The sequence below is a fragment of the Anas platyrhynchos genome, chromosome 1 (genome assembly GCF_047663525.1).
Source record: "Anas platyrhynchos isolate ZD024472 breed Pekin duck chromosome 1, IASCAAS_PekinDuck_T2T, whole genome shotgun sequence".
NCBI classification, from domain to species: domain Eukaryota; kingdom Metazoa; phylum Chordata; class Aves; order Anseriformes; family Anatidae; genus Anas; species Anas platyrhynchos.
This window is the reverse complement of record NC_092587.1, coordinates 98,359,766-98,381,026: the sequence shown is the minus strand read 5'-3', so window position 1 is coordinate 98,381,026 and position 21,261 is coordinate 98,359,766. Positions and strand designations below refer to the sequence as shown.

The following is a 21,261-nucleotide window of genomic DNA, read 5'->3' as shown; positions in this document are numbered from 1 at the left end:
AATTTTTATATTTTTTTTAATTATTATTATTTTTTTTTAATAGTCCTAGTCTCTCTGTATTGCAGGTAAAATCTAGGAGGTTTCTCAGTCCTGTTTTTGGCTAGTTACAATGAAATTTCCAGATTCAAGGCTTGGTATTTAAAGTACCACTGTGCACTGTTTCCAGAACCTATAGTAAAAGACCTGAGGCAAGACTGAACCTGTGATTTGTAGTCTTTCACAGAAGAGCAAAAGTTGCAGGCAGGACAGATGCAGAACCACATGGAGAAGAGAATTGCCAAGGAACTGCTATTGCTGTTTGCATGATTTGTCCTTCATTTATGAACCCGCTATAAGCAGCTGAGGGGCTGAGTAGCCACTCCAGGGTTCTGAATGTGGATAACCCAGTTAGGGAATGATCTAGATGAGACAGCATTGTGTCTACTGCATTTTAGCTGGTAGGAATGTCAACAGAAAATTTTATGATAGACATTGTCCAGCTGTATGCATATCTGATTTTGTGCGTTATGCAACAGAGGTTGGAGAAAACAGTCTTAAACAAAGGAAGAAAGCACATGTTATTCCTTGTCAAAAAATTGCAAACAAGATGAGAGCGATTAGTGGCCATACATTGGAAAACAGAAGAAAAAAAAAAAAAAAAAAAAAAAAAAGAAAAAGGCAACTAACTAGTAAAGGACAGTAAAACGTTATCCTGTGCATCTGCTTCCAGGCTCATCTTGAGTTGCAACATGCCCATATGTGGTGGGTTGACCTCAGCCAGCTGCCAGATGCCCACCCAGCCACTCACTCACTTGTCCTGCTCAACAGGACATGAGTCAAGATAAAGACATGGAAATCAGTTGCCAGTTACTATCACAAGCAGAACAGACTCAACTTGGGGAAAAGTAATTAAATTTATTGCCAGTTAAAATAGTGTGAGATGGTGAGAAACAGAGACAAAAGCTCAAACACCTACTCCCCCACCCCATTTTTTTTCCCCACACTCAACTTCACTCCTTCTTTCCCAACTTCTCTACCTCCCCTTTTGCTGAGCAGTGCAGGCAGAGTGGGGGGCTGTGGCTGGTCTATAACAGCTCCTCTCTGCCACTCCTTCCTCACACTTTTCCCCACTTCAGCGTGGGTCCCTTCTATGGGCTGCAGTTCTTCAGGATAAGGCTGCTCCCCCACAGGCTCTCCACAGTTCCTTCAGAGTACATCCACCTGCTCCAACATGGAGTCCTCTATGGGCTGTAGTGTGGATATGTTCTCTGGCTTTGTCCTCTCCATGGGCTGCAGGGAAATACCTGCTCTATCATAGTCTTCTTGTTAGGCATTGGGATGGGCTGCCCAGGTAAGGGGTTGAGTCACCATCGCTAGAGGTCTTCAAAAGACGTTTAGATGTAGAGCTTAGTGATATGGTTTAGTGGAGGACTTGTTAGTGTTAGGTCAGAGGTTGGACTCGGTGATCTTGCAGGACTCTTCCGACCTAGATGATTCTGTGATTCTTCACAGCCTGCAGGGGAATCTCTACTCTGGCTCCTGGTGCATCTCCCCCTGTTCCTTCCTCTCCAGTCTTGGTGTTCACAGGGCTGTTTCTCATGTTATTTTCCTCACTCCTGTCTCTGCCATGCTGCATTTTGCCCTTTCTTACCAATATTTTCCCAGAGGCTCCACGAGCTTGGCTGATGGATTCAGCTATGCCTTGTGGTGGGTCCGCTAGAACCAGCTGTTTCTAGCACAGGACCACCATTGCCCATCCCTCCACAGCCACTCCCAGCACCTTGACACCTACAACCAGTACAGCTTCTCAGTGAGTTTGGGGCAGCCAGCTAAAATCTTGCCAAGGGCTGGTGCACAGTCATACATATACACAGTCATACATATGCACAAGGATTCTGTAATGAACTTTATAATATGGAACTACTGAAAACATGCAGCAAGTTTCCATAGATACATATGTTTTGTTGTTGTTACAATTTTTTATTAATGCTTAAAACACTGCTTAAATCACTTTTAAAATGAAATTACAAAACATGGGTCCCCACTCCCTGTCCCATCATGAGAGGGACATCCAGCCACATCTATAACGTTAGCAGCAGACTGCTCGCTCCAAAGGTGGGTGAGCTGACCAGGTAAGGGAAAGTATGGCTTCACTGGGAATGATAGAATAAAAGTAAGTGAAAGGTGGATATTTTAACTTATTATTGCTATTTTATTGTATTATTGTGTTGTTTGTTTGTTTGTTTATTTATTTACTATTGCTTTGAAATATCCCTGGCCTATCTTCTTATTTCATATATGCAGTCTCTAGAATGCTCCAATTGCTCCAGTTTGTCACAGGGAATGGTAATTCAACGGAGTGCTCTGCATTATCTCAGGTCTAAGTTCAGCTAGTTCTTTAAAATGTATTTACTTGCAGTTTGCATCTAGAGGCAAAATAAGAAGTAGACAATTATATGGTAATCAACATCAAAAAGGAGAGCAATATAAAAACAAGGAATATTGTTAAAAAGAAGCTAAAAGGGGAAGCTAAGATAATTATTTTTTTCCAGGGAGCCTGTGAACTGTGCTGGAAAAATAAAAAATAAAATCACAGGGTCAATACATATTACCTAGCAGAATCACTTGAGAAGGAGGAATTGGTGAGGCTAAACAGAAGAGAAAGGAAAGTAATACAAATGCTGAAGACATAATTTGAAAAGCTGAAGTTGTTTTCCAACTGAAAGAGGAGATCCTTGAATTGTTCCCTTGTTCCTTATCCTAACTCCCCCCCCCCCCAAAAAAAAAAAAAAAAAAAAAAAAGGGAAGAAAGAGAACATTTGAAGAATAGCTAGCAAAGGTAATTGAAAGTAGTATTTAACCTTCCTTGAAATATATCAAGAGAAAATGTTCCAGTACATTTGTAGGATCATCTAAGAATCAAGGTGTAAGAGAAACCCAAATGAATTTGATATATCAAATACTGTGGAAGAAACCGGGTATATTACAGACTGGGTCCTTTTATGTATTTATTTATTTATTTATTTATTTATTTATTTATTTATTTATTTATTTATTGAGGGGCTTATTGGCAAGTTTTTCTTAAATGGACTGAATAGGAGATGTGGAACAAATGGATAAAATGAACAGAAACAAGCCAGGAGGACCAGGCGGTTTCACCCTGGAGTTCAAAGGAATCAAGAATGAAATAGGTGAATTAAGAACAGTGACAAGAAACTTAACGCTTAAAACTATTGTACTAACTCGGGACAAAAGGGATTCAGGAGAGATCCCAGAATGCGCAAGTCTGTAGAGCTGACATCTTGTCTTGACAATAGGAAAAACTCTATGCCAGGTGGTGGCCCACTTGATACAAGGGGAAAATATTACAGGGGGTTACAAAATTATAAATGATACAGATATATTTGATAGGGATTGCTGGTTCATTCTCTCTTCAAATAGAAAAATTAACTGCTAAACAAAGCTAGTAAGAACCAGTTTTATAATAAAGCGAGGAGGTCATTCACACAGTGACAGAGTTTTGAAATTTGTGTTAAACAGTTAGGACAGCTGGTAAAAATGCATCATAGTTCAACGGAAAGCTTATAAACTTATGTATAAAAGGGAAAATCCTCAAGGTTTGCACTATGCTTAGTGTCAGAAGCACCTGAGATAGTTGTAGGTTGGAATTGTGCTTGCAGAGGCAGCATCTCTGCTTGGCCTGTTCCCTAGACATCTGCTCATCCCTGGTGTTGGAGATAAGGCACTGGGCTAGCTGAACTTTTAGTCTGATCCAGTACAGCTGTTTCTGTGCTGTTAAGCTTTGAATGTAGACTGTTGTGGATTGCTGACACTAGATGCTAATAGAGCTGGATCCCACTGAGAGCTTGAGGATATCTCCTTTACTGTGCTAAAACTATTACCCTGAAGGTACTAATGGATAATTTTCTGTGTGAGAGAAGTTTGTGTGAACTAGAGCACTCCCCTCTGTTTGAAGATAATGATACATTTGGGAAAAGAAAAACAAACTCCTCTAAGTAAATAATATTTGTCTTTCTTTCCCTTTATTGTATTACAGTTTCATAAGTTATTTTTAGATGTAAAAGAAATTGACACACCACAGTATAGGACTCAGCCCTGAAATATAAATAATCATAAGATCCCAATGTATTGTTATTAAGCTTTCATTATATTCTCTTGAAGGCATGAAGCATTTCATTATTTATTGTGATCTAATGCAGTGTGCTTCAACATCAGCTATTTTCTAGAGCTTTTTGACACCAGTGAGAAAATGTAACCAATGTACAAAAATATTACAGCATATTTCCACTCCTTCGATGTTCCAATAACTGTTATAAATATTTGGTACTTATTGAGAAGAATCCATATTTCAACTAAACAACATAAAAGTCATTGCTATGGCTAGTTATTAAAGGTCTCTTGTCTAATGAAAAGAAGATCTTCTGCTACATCTCTCAAACTTCATGATGAGCATTGTTCTTACATGCACTGAAAACCAAGAAGCGCATAGCTTGGTTAATGAGGGTTGGTACTGAGGACTTTGTATAGTTCTTGCTTACCATTAAAGTTGCAGCACTGGTACTTTTATCAGCTCTCTGGGTGCTGTTGCTGCATCTCAAATGCATCAAGGAATTTTAGTTTAATGAGGCTTCTCCTTGACTGTGTCTTACATCAATAGCCACAAGATTTTAAACAAGTACTATTTGGATGAGCAAGTAACTCTGAATCAGATTTTCAACTGTTTACTTAATGGAAAAAGCGGAAGTGAATCAGCCACTCTTCATTTTCCTCTTTGATTCTTGTGCCAGCAAACATTTGACCCTAGCCCAGAAATGCAGCTGGTGTTTCTTAGATGGGATTTCTCAGCTTACTTGTAATAATAGTGACATGGCTTCTTACAAGTACTGGGACACAGCTCTTATTGAAAACAGTGCAAGTTAGGCATATGAATGTCCCTTAGTGTCTCAGCCTGAAATATCTGAGCAGTCTAAAATCTTGACTCCTCAAAGGAAAAAAAAAAAAAAAAAAAAAAAAGAAAAAAGAAAAAAAGCTCATAATAATCTTTGCTCATCAATATCTTGATATACACTTCTGTCCTCAACTGGTAGTGGGGATATCACCATGAGACATACTGTTGATTAAAGAAAAAGAAAAAATGGAACTGAGAATGTTGTGTGACAGAAGTTACCTCCTGTTTCCTCCTTGCAGTCTCCACCAATACCTTTACCTATAGAGTTGCATGAAAAGTGGCACTTTGGCTTGACCTATTTTAGTCTTTGTCTCTTAGCCAAACTGGATTTAGAAAATATACATTCTTTTTAATCTTACAATAAGAAAACGTAAAGTATTTAACACAAATCATGGTGAATTTCTCATTTATTTATTTAATTAGTTATTTTTGTTATTTCTGATTAACTGGTATTTTCCTCAGCTCTTGGTACTCTGGCTTGGGATTGAAATATGCTTGTAAACTTTTGTGAAGAACACAATGTTATAAAATGATCTGAAGACATACTAGATGAGAGGATGTTATTTTCCTGTGTTCTATGAAATGCATAGCAACTAAGGTGTGCTCATCCTGTCATTATGCTTTGCTGCTGCTTTCCTATCCTCAGCAGTACTTCATTAGCATTAAGAGCATAGTTCCTGGTTAATCCCAGTAATTTTCAGATGCCATTCTGAGGTATCCACTTGAGCGCCATATTATCTTAATACTGCTGACATTTGCACGTCTTTGAAATACATTTTTTTCGGTTATTGTCCATTTAATCCACTGCAGTTTCTATTATCCTTTGTTCTTATAGTCATGATTTACTTATAGCTGATGAAAAAGAATAATCTACTAATTTCTCAATAGCTCTTAAAGGTTAAGAAGGAATCAACAAGGTGTAAACAGCAGTATAAGAAGTCCAAAGATTTAGCTGTTTGAATACAGACTATATAATTAGAAACCTATAGAACTAGAATTATAGCTAAACCAGGCCTTTAAGATTTCTATGTTTAATCAACTTTTTTTCATGTGAATGAAGTTCTTACATGCCATTTATCATCTCAGCTGTACTCTGACAGAAAAGAAAAAGCCCCTAAGAACAGCAATAAAACATTTAAACAAGGTGTGACAATTTTTCTTTATATTCACTTATCTCTGCATAGCTTCCCCTCTTCTTTTTTCCCCTCTTATCTGAGTGTATGTCTTAGATTATAAATCTGAAAGGAAAGAAATTTGACTTTCTAATTTGCACATCAATAAATGGCACCAATACCAGGCACAACTGGGGAAGGGAGTATATTACAGACATGCTCAGCATTGAGCCAGGGTAGTTCAAGCTCTGAAATTTTAAAGGAGCTTTCAGGGCATCTCTGTTTCTCTTCTTCATCATTCCCCAGCTGAAGTAATGTTATTGTAGCTCTGAATGGATGTTGCTTTTTCACTGTGTGAGGCTACCTGGCCACTAGTCTGAAGCTTTGTCTCTGTTGACTTTTCATTCTCTAGAGGAGCTTGCAGCTTCGCTGAACCTGCATTCCTCTCTGCCTGCAGCAATAAGGGAGATGCACTTGACAGGAGAGATTTCTCCCCCTTCACTGCTTGCACAATCTCTTAGAAGCAAGGCTGTCGCCTGCTCTTAATTATTGATATGTTGTTAGGGATATCTTATCCATTGCTTGTGAGAGCTGCTATATGACTGCATAGCAGATAATATATTGTGCTTCCATCTGAACAGCTTGTTGTTGTGCAATCTGTCTGTAGCAGGCCTTCAGTGCAAGACTTTTGATACAAAAGCAGCGTCTTTGCTACTACATAAAATTGGAAAACACCTTATCTAATCTATGGTTGAGTCAAACCAACCCACAGATATTCCCTGCAAAATATTTCCTGGTATTTTGTCCTTGAGCTAGTGGCAGTTAGCTGACAGTTGCAGTAGTACCTACACACCTCTGCAAGGTCCCCATTCCCCTGAAAGTAAGGCAGGATTTACGACATGAGATTTTAAATGTATTTTTTTTCTTTCCTGCTGTTGTACTGGCTTACACCTCTTATTGCCTTTTTAGCCTCAGGAATCCTTTTGAAAGAGATATTAGACTTCTGTGGAGGAGTTTTTTTTTTTTTTTCTCCCCTGGTTAAAATTTAAAAGAAATATAAATTATTTATAAACTGACAACACAAAATGAACAGTATAGGCATACATACTGCAGACATTGTTTTCTATAGACAGAATTTTTTTAAGTGCACTTTTTATGAAAGCTGTTTGTAAACTGTAAAGGGTATAGTGCTTTCTCTGAACTTAAGTTTTAAGTTCATATAAAAAAGTGTGGTTAGGAGGTGACTACAAAAAAAGCTTCTAAAATACTACTTATTTTGATTTGAGGTACTAAAAATGCATTAAAATATCCATCTCTTTTTCAGAATAAAGCTGAAAAAAAATAGATTAATTCAGTGCTTATTCCCTGACCTTCTAATGGTGTATTTAAAAAAGACTTACCTTTTTGTTTATGATATACATCAGCGTGACTATATTTTTCAGTTCTCTGCTTGCTCCCAAGTGATATTTTGGCACTGAAAGCTGGGAAATTTGGCAGGCTCCTTTTCCCTTCTGTCTTTTCTGTTTCCATTTCTACTGAAAGGTAGAAAATCATTTAACAAATTTTGCCTTTCATGGGAGTAATTACCTACAATGTCTCAAGACTTAAGAAAGGAGTAGAAATGTCCACCCTGTTGTTTGAGAAGCTGGTCAGATCCAGAGGGGAGAGAGAAAACAAACAAACAAATAAACAAACAAACAAACAAACAAAAAAAAAAAAAAAAAAAACAGTGGGCTTGGAGTCAGACACCATTTTGCATGTGGGTAGAGTATATGACAAATGTGGGAGAGATTTGAGCAAAACTGAAAAAGAGAAGGCAAGGTAATGGTATGGCAGTATATGGACCATGTAGCCAAAATGACTTACTGTTCTCTTCTATTAAAAAACAAACAAACATTAAGATGAATAAATCTGCAGTGCTCACAGAGTAGCTCCCACTTTCTGACTAAGGAATTAGCAGAAGTGGATGCCCAAGTGAAAAGATGAAGATCAACAGTCTCTTAGAAAGCATGCAATGTTTTTAATCTTCAAATATGTCAAGGTTGAAGGGTATACGTAAAAAAAATTATTATTTTTATTTTTTTAACTGCATTCAGTTGTGTTTGTGTAAGATTGTGTAGTTCTGGTGCAAGAGAAACACAGGTCTGCAAAACCTTTTTGTATCTGTATTTCACTTTTTATTTTTCTCCAAGACTGGCCTAAAAAGCTTACTGACAGTGTCCCAGTAGTGTATGAATAAAAGCTGCTGTGGAAAACAAACTGGCAGCTTTCTCCTAAACATTGTGTAAGCATGCAGTACATACTTCATATACACATCGAAGGTAGAGTGTACCTATTTTTACAGTACCGGTCTGACTGTTCAGGAAGAAAGCAATTTTGAATTTAAGAGCTCCAGCCACAGGTACATTTGCAGGGCCTGGTAAGTGTAGGAAATTGTGGATGGATTTAAATATAGAGAAGAGAGAAAGAAGGAAAGAGAAAGAGAGGAAGAGAGAGAGAGAGAGAAGATAACAAGAACAGTGAGATGTTGTACTGGGTGTGGCTGGGACAGAGTTAATTCTCACCCAAACAGGCCATATAGTGCTGTGGTTTAGGTTTGGGACCAAAACAATGCTGGTAGAACACAGGTGTGTTAGCTGTGTCTGAATGCAAGCTGTGCAGTGCCAAGGCCTTCTGTTTCTCAGTTCATGCCCCCAGTGAGTAGCTGGGAAGTGCACAAGAGGCTGAGGGAGGACACAGCCAAGCAGATGACTCGAATTAACCAAAGAGATACTCTATCCCATATAACAAGGTCATGCTCAGCAACAAAAAAGGGAAGGGTTTAGCGAAGGTGGCCATCTTTCGTCTTGCCTTTACACAGCTTATTTTGTTTTCTTTCTCTCTTCTTCCACTTCTCTGTCACTTACTAAACAAATTTTCTCTTGCCCCATGTTTTCTTTCTTTCATTTTTCCTTTCCTTTCTGCCAACCCAGAGAGAGAGTGATGGGGGGAGTGAGAAAGTGGCCTTGGGGTTCTGAGTTACCTACTTGGGTTAACCCACCCACAAAAGATTTGAATTCCTCAAAGAAAATTAGTCACAAGATCTAGCACTTTGATGAAGAAGCTGTTCCATTAAAGAAATTAGCAAATTGGTTGGATATCAATAACAGTATAACAGTAACAGCAATAAACACTTCAAGACTGTAAGAAACTTTGCAAATCATCTAAAAACATTTTGGAAATCATTGAAAAACATTTTGGAAAAGAAAGTACAGCTATAGAGAAGTACCAGGCTTGTATGAATGCTAAAGGTATACTTGTGGGAATATTTAGTATCACAACAAAATGTTTTAAAACAATTAAGAAAGGTTTTATGATGAGACTCAACTTGACAGTATTGTTAATCAAAAGAATAAACTCAGAAATACTTTTCAGTTCTTTTATTATATGCAAGTGGTAAAACTGGAGTGTCTTATAAGAATATTATTTGGATTTATTTCTTGCTTTAAAGCACAAACTTCAAAATGAAGTCTGAAATGATTCAGAGATTTCTTTGTACCAAAATAAGACTGGCAATCAGTAAGCAATTAAACATACTTAAAACAGCTACAAAATGAAATACACTTTATACTTCCATGAGAGTTAAAAATATTTTTGTACAGCTTATCCTGAAACACAGATGTCTGAACCTACACTAGGTTGAGAGGATTGGATATTTGGAATACTTTAAAGATCTGCTTTGTCCAGAACTTGCTATTAGAAAATATGTATTATGTTTTGGAGTGATAATAAAGTATTAAGATCCTGCATTACTGCAAAAAGAATGGTAGCTGAAGTAGGCAACTAAAACAGAAACTAGAGGACTTTTGTTCTTGACGATATTGATCCTTAACTGCAGTTTAAATATAATTCTGTGGGTTTAAGACTTTAAAAGCAAACAGTATTCTGCAAGTGGTTTGTTGTTAAGTACTAACAAAAAGGTGAAATGAGTGAAAACTTAATATTTCAGATTTCATATATAGTCACACTTGGTGTTTATTCATTTCAGTACTGTTGAGTCATTATGGTAGTTCTTGGATTACTTTTTGATTCTGACAAGGACAGAGTTGTTCACTGATCAATGAACAGAATATTATTTTTCATATCAATCAGAAAGGGCTCCACTTGGCATTTATACTCGATTTGGATGGTGAGGATTTTAATGGTTTTACATATTTTGCTATACAGTCTGAGCTGGAATGTCACAGAATTCCTAGAATAAGAAAATAAGGAATACTATAGTACGATAACTTTTAGAAACGTTTCTCAGTATGGCATATTCAAAGGAAAACTTTTTGCATAAATGAAAATTGCTGAATAATGTCAGGTAACAGAATACAGAAAAATCACCTGATTATTTAAAAACACATGGTGAATAATTTGAATAGTCAGCATGAACTCTAAGCCTTAAGCAACAGCAGATGCCTGTCAGTCCTGATCTAACTTTACACACTGGCACACAGTTAAGACCTTTTGTGAATAGTTCAAGAGTCTATAGTTAAATTCTATTTAAATGTTGGAGAGTTACGGCGTATAAGCCTCCAAAAGACATAAATTTTGAATTTGTTCACTCTACAGGAGATCCATGTGATTTGTCAAGTATGAACATTGCAAAAATGTTTCATTTCTTATGTAAATTTATTTATTTTGCTAATTTATTTTGCTAATCAAAGGAGAAAAAGGTAAGCTTTCCCCCTTATAAAGTGCATTTTAGCAAATAAACTAATATATGGATTTGAAGCTATTAATTTCAATTAGCCAAGCTGACTTTCTGAGGGTCTCTGCAATCTTAATGTTATCAAAACAAGATTTAGCTGTCTGTCACAACGGAAAAGTAAATCAGGATCTCCCAGTATTTCTGCTAATGGTATAGGCCTAAGTAATAGGGGGCTGCAAGGGAAGTAGGAGATTTGTAGCCAGACCTGGCTTCCTTGATCATTTGACAGCCAAGCCTGACCTCGTATTGAGTAGCTTCTAATAGAAGAGGAAGGAAAGCGGGGCAGAGTGGAAAAAAATGTCAGGTTGAAAAATACAAAATCAACTATTTCTCTCCCAAATAAAGAGGATAGTCTTGCTTAAATATATATATATATATTTCTAGTTTATTGTGACAATGAGGAACTTTTAGTAGACGTCTCCTTCAGGACTCATAAAAAAAAAAAAAAGAATAAAAAAAGAGGCACCATGTTTGTCTAAATTCTTTAAAGACTGGTGATATTTGTAGAGGTTAGCAAGTTATTTTTATGGTATTCAGTGGTAATTTCACTGCTAGGTGAGTTTAATATCTCTAAGACAAAAAGGAGATTCCTTCTGGCTAATAAAGAAGAAAGAAGGTAAGATGTTCAGATAAAAGCCTTAGAAGAAATTAATGCCATTAGGACCAGCACTGTTGAAACTGGCAAAGCAAAACCTGAATGTATAACCTGAATGATTATGGTACTTTCTTAAGAACTTTTTGTAACGAGCAGTTTTTAAGAAAATGCATTTTTAGGTAAATGTTTGCCTTAGTGTGAGTATAATTAGAGGTATTTGGGGCAGTGAATGAAGTTAGCAACCAGCTGTGCACAGTTTGATTTCAAGTCTTACTGCATTTATTCTTAGTTGTCTATTTGCATGCTCTAATACTGGGGGCATAAGAAATCAAATAAATAGCTGTGTTATCAGATACTTTAGTGATGGGTTCCTATGCATTCCACTATTGAGAAAAATCTGCTTATTTTACCTCAATTTTGCTGTATAGCACAATGGCATCATGAAACTTTTTCTGACATTGTCCCATCAGCGATACAGCACTTTTGTGAGCTCTCTGATTTTGCATTTCCTTCAAAGCTGAACAGACTAGCAGTGCTATCATAACTAAACTAACCCTGACAAAGCATTGCTTTTCCTACACATACCCCATGCCTACTGATAATGAATTATAACTCTGAACTACTTTTTCACTTCTAATGTGAATCATGGAAAGAGAGTGGATCATTCACAGCAGTGAGCATGCTAATTTGATGCCCTGTCTTTGCCCCCATGTTTAACTTACCTTATGGAGGACGGTATTTCATGAACAAGCTTAAGGGACTCCCCCACATCTACATTCATGTGGCAATGGCTTTTGAGTTATTTAACATGAAATTCTGGACTGCATCCCTATGGCATCTTCCCCACAGAGGTTTTTTTTGAGAAAATCTTTTTTGTACATCTCTTGCCTCCCTGCTGCTTACAATAGGAGAATACAAGGGCTATTTCTGTTGCAACTCACTGATAAGGTATCTTCTGATTTCACATAATTTCTCTGGTTGATCTCTCTTATGACTATGAGAACACCAATCTCTCCAATGTTATTCATAGCAGGTTTTTATACTTTTGTGGTAACATTATGAATAATAATGGAACTAGGTAAGAAGCTCCATATATACATATGTATGATATATACACTTTTCAGGGTATTTATTAGATATTGTCTTGCCTTCTTGAGAAAGACTAAAATAAAGGAAATATTGGTGAGGAATACATAAAAGGCAACAGGAGAAACTACAGGTAAATATTTTCATTATAGTTAACATAATAATGGCTTGATAATCTATTGGGAAAAAGCTATCGAGACACAGAGCAGCATCATTACACAGCTGTACTAAGGGTAGAAAACCTTAGGTCAGAGATATGAAAGGATAAAGGTAAATGGGTTATCAGCTTGATGACAGGGAGATATAGCATGAAAAAGAATTATGGCAGAAAGAGAATAGTCAGGTTCTTATGGCTAAAGGTGCATATTAACTGACCTGAAATGAACCTTTAAAAAATAGTTGCAAGGAAAGATTATGGTATAGATAGGGGAAAATTTGAAAACATACTCTTTTTCTCCCTTCACAATCTATGTTTTGTATTTTTAAGCAACAGAAAAAATACCTTTGCTTTGAAAAGACTTTTCCTGAGTCACTTTAATCAGTTGCTGTCACAGCCTTGTTCAGGATAAGGATTTTCAGCTGCAAATTTAGTCTATCATATCACCATGGTAAGCAAGTGTAACCCAAAGAGTCAGTCTGAAGGTGAGAGAACTGCCTGTTTTATCCAAGGAAAGCTACAGGCAGGAAGTCCTGTCACCCCACTGCATTTGTGATGGATAAAAGAAAGGTTTTATCTGTAACCAGAACAGAAGATAAGGGATGAAGGGTTTTTGTTTGCTTTGGTTTGCTTGTTTTCTTCCCTTTTCTGCTTTTTTTTTTTCTCTTCTTCTTTTATTTTTTTTTTTCTCTTCTTCTTTTCTTTTCTTTTCTTTTCTTTTCTTTTCTTTTCTTTTCTTTTCTTTTCTTTTCTTTTCTTTTCTTTTCTTTTCTTTTCTTTTCTTTTCTTTTCTTTTCTTTTCTTTTCTTTTCTTTTCTTTTCTTTTCTTAACTATAAGTGATGAATACTAACATCATTTAATATTCTTGTCACCTCTTTAAATTTAGGCAACTTTTCCAAAAGCATAATACACCACAACTTTCTTTAACATTTCTTGTTGTTCCTGTTGTTTTCATAGCTGTGAATTCCTGACAAATGTTTATAATGTAGAAAACAGAAATTTATATTTTATTGCCGCCTCATTTTTAACATACATTTGGAATTTATTTCTTAGCCATTTTAAAAACACTGGTATAAGGCATCATAAATGTTCTTAGGCTGTGTTATGCCTTCTGAGATGCTTGAAAGAAAAAAGCATAGACTGAATAGTTATGGTGAATAGGAAATTCACATGTTCAAAGCTTCCTTCCTAATAAAAAAAGAACTTTATCAAAGATACTTAGGACATTTTTGACTAATTCTTTTGGGGAGTTAAATACCCTATGAAGGTTACTCAAGCTCTGCAAAGATACAAAATCATGGAGAGTTCTTATCTGATAAAATAAAAAACATTTATCTGAGCCTTTTATGAAAGGCTAGAGACTGAGAGTATTGATGTTTTTGATAGATGAAATGCTCCCGAACCAGCTCATCCCAATATGACTCATCAGAGTGAGACTTTGTACAAACAAGAAGTTCCCTCGGGTTTTAAACTTTCAACTGGGTGATTAACTGACAAATCTAAAAATCCAGATTCTTAACATAGAGAAACTCAGTAAGGTCAAATTAATGAAGCAACCATTCCTTTAGATTGCTTTTAACGTTAAACCGGCATTTCAACAAAAATGCTCTGATAAAAGTGGCAATGCCTTTTCCATTACTCATTTGAACACTTTCACTAGTATGTGTTTTTTATGGACTTCAGAGAAAATAAGTGTGCCCCTGCTTGGAGAATTAAAAGTTCATGAGGGCCATGCTCAAAATAATGAATTTACTTCTCTTGTTAGTGTTCCACAAATACTTATATCTTTCCTATTTTTATTCACGCTGACTACAAAGTCTTGACAGGATCTTTAGGTACCCAAATGAATGACAATATGCTTAATGAGACTGAGCATGTAAACAGCTGGCATGTTTTGTTTTGTTTGTTTATTTGTATGTTGTGTGAGTGAGATCTTGTGGATGTGAAAAGTTTATCCGGTGGTAGAATTATAGGCCATTAAGTTCTCTGAGCATTTGAGATCAAAGTCTTAATGAAGAACACTTTTGCCATGACCTTTCTGTATACAGAAATCAGAAAAGGGTAACAAAAATGCAGAGAGCCAAGAACTTCCAGGTGAAAATGGATTGTGTTAAGTTCACTGTATTCAGAAAAAAGAGCTGATACAGTAGCTGCATGTATTATTTAAATTAAGATAAATTTAATGTTTATATATAAAAAAGTATCACTAGAAGAGAGAATTATGGCAAGCTCTGAAGCATCGTAGGACTTTGGTTAAGGGTGGGGAAAGAGGTCAAAAATTAAAGAACTTGTTTTAAAATAATGCTGTGTGACTTTTAAAGGCCTAGATTATCAAATACATTAAAGTGAACTTAAATCCTGTTGACATAGGTGTTATGTAAACACTTGTTTAAAAGTCAAGTCTGTGCCTAAATGCCTTTTTCCAACTAAATCAATGTTTTCTAAAACATTTTTTTTCAACACATTCCAGTTCATCCTTAGCTTTCTCTCTGATTTGTTTTAGAAGAAAAGATTTCTTAGCATCAGGATTAAGAAATACTTTATCTGGATTCATAAATTCTTTGTGAAGTTGCTTGCAAGAAAACTTTGGTTCCACATTATGAAACCTGAATCCCTCTGGAATATGGTAACAGTTTTAATTCCCTCACTGCAGTCCCATCTCAGTTTGTCTGGGAAAGAATACCAAACTTCGTTGCTTTTTATGTCACATTTGAAGGCTAACATAAAGACAGTTGACAAATTTATTTATTAATACCAAAAAACAGTTCACTTATGCAAGTTGGTTTCTGAAAGCTTCTGGGCATATTAGGATTAAGTATAAATAATACCAAAGTCTAAGTCTGATTAGCAGTTTTTCAGGGAAGGTATAGAATTTAAGCTTATTTTAGGGGCTTGGCAGAAGAGTCATTGGCCATAATCATGATTAGTATCTCTAGCTTCTTTTAGTATACTGCAATCCCGATGGTGTTACTGTGGGCATCAGCACACAAAACTAAATTAGTAAAAGCTGTACATGCTAGCCACAAAACTAGCATGATCTGTCTGTCACATCTAAGCTGTCTTTGAAAGAATATCTTCAATGCAGCATACCTAATTTGTTTGTTTTTGTTTTAAAAGGTGTCACGCTGAGAGTAAATTAGAATAGGTGAGGCCAGAGGCAGAGCTGTGTTTTGGAGAAGAAAACAACATCTTGGTACTTCAGCTCTGCTGCCTCCCCCAGCCCAATGAAGGGGCTCAGTGGTAGCACAGCTCATTTCCACATACCCACATCCACCTGGGAGGGATTAAGCCAGGATATAGACAACATCTGTTGCCCCAAATTTGGTCCTTGGGTGACTGCCTCATTATCAGCAGGCTGCATGTTTCTGTTAGGACAGAGCAGGTTGGTGAGCTTGTTTGTGTTGTGAAATGTGCAAAGGTAGAATACAACTGTATTAGTTGCCACTGCGCTCATTCCAATTTTATAGCTATTGTGCTCCAAGAAATACTTTTTTCGGGGTTGCCTGAGAAAGTGTGGGGTCAACTGGTAAGTGTGATTCAACATGAAGTAATCACAAATGCAAGGCACAAAGATACCCTGTTGGTTCCAGTCCTAGTAATAGCCTCACGGCAATTTGTTAATATGTGAACGAAAGGTAAAGTTCTTCAATATTAGAGACCTAGGCAATAGAGAGAAATATGTGTTAATAGAAGTATACACGTTTGCCTGATATTTTAGGATATCCAACCTAAATATCCCCCAGCTGAGCTGAAACACTTTTGAAATGTTGGGTGAATAATGAAGCTCTGTATATATATCCATGAACACTCTTCAATAAAATAGCTTATAGAAAATTTACAGTTCAGTGTGTCTTGTGACGCAGAAGAGGAGTTTCTTCACTGATCTTCCAACTGCATTTGGGCTTTTGACAATTAATTTGCTAAAGCTCTTATCAAGGAGTGACCAATGTTTTCTAAATGTAGACTGTCTGTTTTCTTATATAGGGGTGCTGTTGTTTTTTCCTGCCAGTAATCTCAGACTGTATCAAGTTCAAACAGGTAGAGAAAAGAAGGGGGAGATAGTAGAAGAAAATTCTACTAAATACAGGTCTGTCATAATTAATAGCGAGGTTATAATATGCAGGACTGTTACCAAACTCTGTTACCATAATTCGTTGCAACGGCTCAGAGATCAGTACAAGACAGATAAAAGTACAAAAAAGTAAGCGTTTACACAGCAGGTAGGGAACTTTTTTGAATTCATTGCCACAGAAGTCTGGGTTGGCAGTGTAAGCAGATTCAAAAAAATTTGAGAAATTTATGGGCAACAGATCCAAATACTGCATAGACACTAAAGAGAACAAGCGACATGCCCTCCAGCATCCACATGGGATGATTATGGCTGGTGGCGGAACACAGGGGGATGGACTACGGGCAGTGGCCATGCTCGTGTGCTTTCCCTGAGCAGCCACTCCAGTTGTTGCTGTCAGCAGCAGCGTGCTGGCCTGGGTGTTTGAGCATGTCTCATGTTCTTAACTCACTTCTGCCTGACTAATAAATTGTTTAGACCAGAGTGTCTCAAAGCTTTTCAGCAGTGAAAGCAAGATTTATATTTCTGCAGCTGTGACAGTTGCTGCTTTAGGCAGCATTCTCCCGAGACTGGTGAGGTGGAACAAGGGCTGTGCCTAGCCACCACGATGTGCTGACCACAGGCCAGCTGCCCAGGGATGGCTCTGCTGCTGCTGCTGAGCCCATGCAGGGCGGATCTGCTAATTAAGGGATGGTTTCTGTGCTGCCACCTTGTCACCTAGAGGATGTAGACCTGCCTCTCTAACTGTGCTGCGTAGGACTGCCGTTGGTATACCAAGATGTGACAAAGCTCCTTGAATAATTTAGATCTAAGGCTCCATTTCCTAGTTATTTGTTATCCTATGGGTTTTTCTCTAGGATATGCCATCTAAGTTCAATTTAAAATGTACGTTTCATAAATTACCACTGCACAGAAGTTGCTTTAACGTGCCATTTATGAAGGTAATGGTTTATATTGTAGCAGAAGTGTTTCAGAGTTTCCACTCCTGGGATTACGGATTCACGGTAAAGTGGTAAACGGGGAACGATGAGGAGTTTGCTAGAAAATTGAACACATCCTCTTTAACAAATCAAAGCAAATCACACCTTAATGTGAATTGTGTGGGACAATTTTTCTGCAACAATGTGGACATCTAGATTTCCTGCTAGTGTTAAGCAGAAAGGAGGTATGTGTATTGTGTGTACATGTCTATTTAGATATCAGTGCTTGAAAGCACACTTAGGAAGAATACTGTGACATATTTACAGTTAAATATAAATAAGGCCCATTACACCAATAGTTCTTAATCCATGATTTAAAATTATGTGAATGTTATAATATTCCCTGACTAGGGAAGAGATTGTCCTCTTGTACTGGGCACTGGTGAGGCTGTACCTCAAGTATGGTGTTCAGTTTTGAGCCCCTTACTACAAGAAGGATGTCGAGCTGCTGGAATGCATTCGGAGAAGAGCAAGGAAGCTGATGAAGGGAATAGAAAACAAGACGCATAAGGAGCATCTGAGAGAACTAGGGTCATTTAGTGGAGAAAAGGAGGCTGAGTGGAGACCTTACCACTTTCTGTTACTACCTGAAAGGCAGTTGCAGTAAGGAGGGTGTCAGTCTTTTTTCTCATAGGACGTGAGGCAATGGCCTCAACTTGTGCCAAGGGAGGTTTAGATTAGGTATCAGGAGGAATCTCTTTATGGAGAGGGTTGTGAAGCATTTGAATAGGCTGCCCAGAGAAGTGGTAGAGTTCCCATCTCTGGAGGTGCTTAAGAGAAGTGGATGTGGTGCTGAAGGACATGGTTTAGTGATGGACTTGGAAACATTAGGCAATGGTTGGGCTTGATGATTTTAAGGATCTTTTCCAACTTAAATGATTCTATGATTCTGTATGATTTATTATTTATTTTTAAGTTATTAAAGCCAGTGTCAGAGAACAGCCAACAGTAACAAGCACAATAATAATTTAACAAGTTATCATCCAAATGTTACTGAAATCTATATAGAACTCTGGTGCTTCTCAAGAGAAAAATAATGTCTGACCTTTTTACCAAAGAAAAATAGTAATAGAAGACATATAGCAGTGAGTGCATTTTAGAAAACTTTGCTTTCTCTATATGTTGTATAATTAAAAAATAAAATACAATAAAAATGTTGTTGCAGGTATTAGGCCTATTCTGTGTGTAAGGCTGCATTTTAGCAAAATGTCTCTGTTTGGGTATTTAGACTTAATTCTTATTCTTAATGCTCATGTTTAATAGGTTGTAGACACCTTAAATTAATCAAATTAACTAGTTCTTCAGTAAGACTAGAAACTAAGTAGGCATTTGATGATTTTTATAAAAGTCCTTCGTATTCATTTTATTATTTAGTCATAAAAGTGCATACTTTGATAAGAAAAAAAAAATAGTAACATTCTGCTACCAAATAAATTGTAAATCTAGAACTGCTACTGACTGAAATTACTTAAGTAGTGCAGCCAAAAGAAAGGAATCGATATTTGGGTTGTAATGTACAAAGCTACCAGACAGAAGAAGCATAACTGAATCTGCAGGCTGTATATATCTTGCTTTAGTGACTAGTATCTAAAGACCTGGGATGCTACATCTGTTTGTGAGATAGGATTCAGTAAGCCATCTTTTCATTTCTAATCATGGACTTATCCTTTTGGTGGTTTCCCTCACGTGAATTTGAAAGTGCAATTTTTTATATACAGGCAAAGACTGTGTACAAGAAATACATACTTGCTGCTGTCTTAGGCAAATCTTTTGAACTGGAGAGCTTCTTGAGAATTTTTGGGAAAGAGTTAAATACCAGTTGCCAGTGGAAAGATGTATGGGAAGCTATAAGACAGTCATTTCCCTTCTCTACTGTGTCCTTAACTTGGCTAACAGGTTATCGCTGTCAGTGCTTTGCCTTTGGTGTGACGTGAGGTCACCAGGTAAAAGAGGAAAGGTTTCACTGAAAGGAAGTCCAGGATTTTAAGTCAAATCTTATATTGCTTGTGATAATGTGTGTAAAATAAACAATTATTCAAGGGAAGCATGCAGAAAGGGTGGAAAAGGGGATGAGCTGTGACACAGTGCAGCAACAGAAATAAATTTGGATTGTGTGTAAGATGCATTACTTTGCAACTGACATGCCTGGTTCAGGAAAAGCACTCAGTACATGCAAGTACACTTGTGAATGTGAATAGCCTAAATAATTTAAGAATCCATTTACAAACCACTTACATCTACCTCAGCCTGCTCGCATGATTTCTGTTGCCTGTCAGGTGCACAAGACCGTGCTGCTCATCACACAGAGAGCTATTTTCACACGGCTTGCCAAATGTCTTGCCAAACTGTGTACCCTGAAATATCATTAGCACTTTTGTTTATGTATTTATTTAGGGAAGACCTTGGCCTTTTCCAATACCATTCTGTTTTCTTATTTGTTCCTCTTCTTTTTCCTGCCTGTTCCTGCACTTTAGTAATTCATGTCTGGTACTAGATTGTAAAGTTGCAATGGATGCTTGTTATATCCAGTAATTCAAATGATTACTAAGTATTCTGTGATAACAGAGTATTATCCACAAGTTACTGTTGCTGATACATAATATTTCACATGCATACTACATATATCTGATTAAATGTATTGCTTTGGATCCAACAGGCCAGAACCAGTATTGTGGACAAAGGACGGTGGAGAACTACCAGATCCCGAGAGAATGGTTGTCAACGGCAGGGTCCTAAGCATCAGTTTCCTAAACAAAACAGACAATGGCACATACCGATGTGAAGCAAAAAATCCCATTGGCCGAAACAGCACAGAATATGTCCTGATAGTACATGGTGAGTGTATTCCCTTTAGTTCTTTGGTGCATGTTACACATATGTAGCATTTCAGGAAAATAGAATTGGTTGCTTACGATCATTAAGGAAAGAGCATCAGGAAAAAGGTGGAAGTATAAGAGCACTTTTATTGATGCTATTCTCTAGTTGTTGTTAGTATGTTTACTTCCTTCTTTTGGCATGCCTCTCTTTATACAGGTTAAGCAAAATATGTTCACTAAGGTTGTGAACTTTTTACTAAGTAAACATCTGTAAAAATATTTTGTTATAATTTGTGGGAGACAGAGGGATTTAGCCAACCTCTTTTCAGTGGTTTGTGGGGACAGGACACGGGGTAATGGCCCGGGGTAATGGACACGGGGTAATTGAGCACAGGAAGTTCCACACCAACATGTGAAAGAACTTCTTCACAGTGAAGGTGATGGAGCCCTGGAACAGGCTGCCCAGGGAGGTTATGGAGTCTCCTTCTCCGGAGATATTCAAGGTCTACCTAGACAGCCTGCCCTAAGGAACCTACTTTGGCAGGGGGGTTGGACCTGATGATCTTTCGAGGTCCCTTCCAACCCCTACAATTCTGTGATTCTGTGTTATGTTAGGTAGTGTTTTATAAATACTTGCCTCGGGCACATATTGTTCAGCTAAAAGTGTTTATAAAAGGCTATATGAAGGGAAATTTGGAAGTACCAGACAGAAGCCTTTTGACTTTTTTTTTGTATAGACCACCAAAGACAGATTGTCAGATA

At 37.2% G+C, this 21,261-nt stretch overlaps 1 protein-coding gene across 4 annotated transcripts in view; it reads left to right on the top strand.

The window, feature by feature from the left end:
* CADM2 (cell adhesion molecule 2) overlaps positions 1-21,261 on the top strand; it is a 655,415-nt gene that overhangs the window by 564,368 nt on the left and 69,786 nt on the right. For all 4 annotated transcript variants that reach the window (XM_038185409.2, XM_038185405.2, XM_038185399.2 and 1 more), the window contains one exon: positions 20,340-20,518. In XM_038185409.2, coding sequence (XP_038041337.1) covers positions 20,340-20,518 — 179 coding nt within the window. The remainder of the gene's footprint in view (positions 1-20,339; positions 20,519-21,261) is intronic.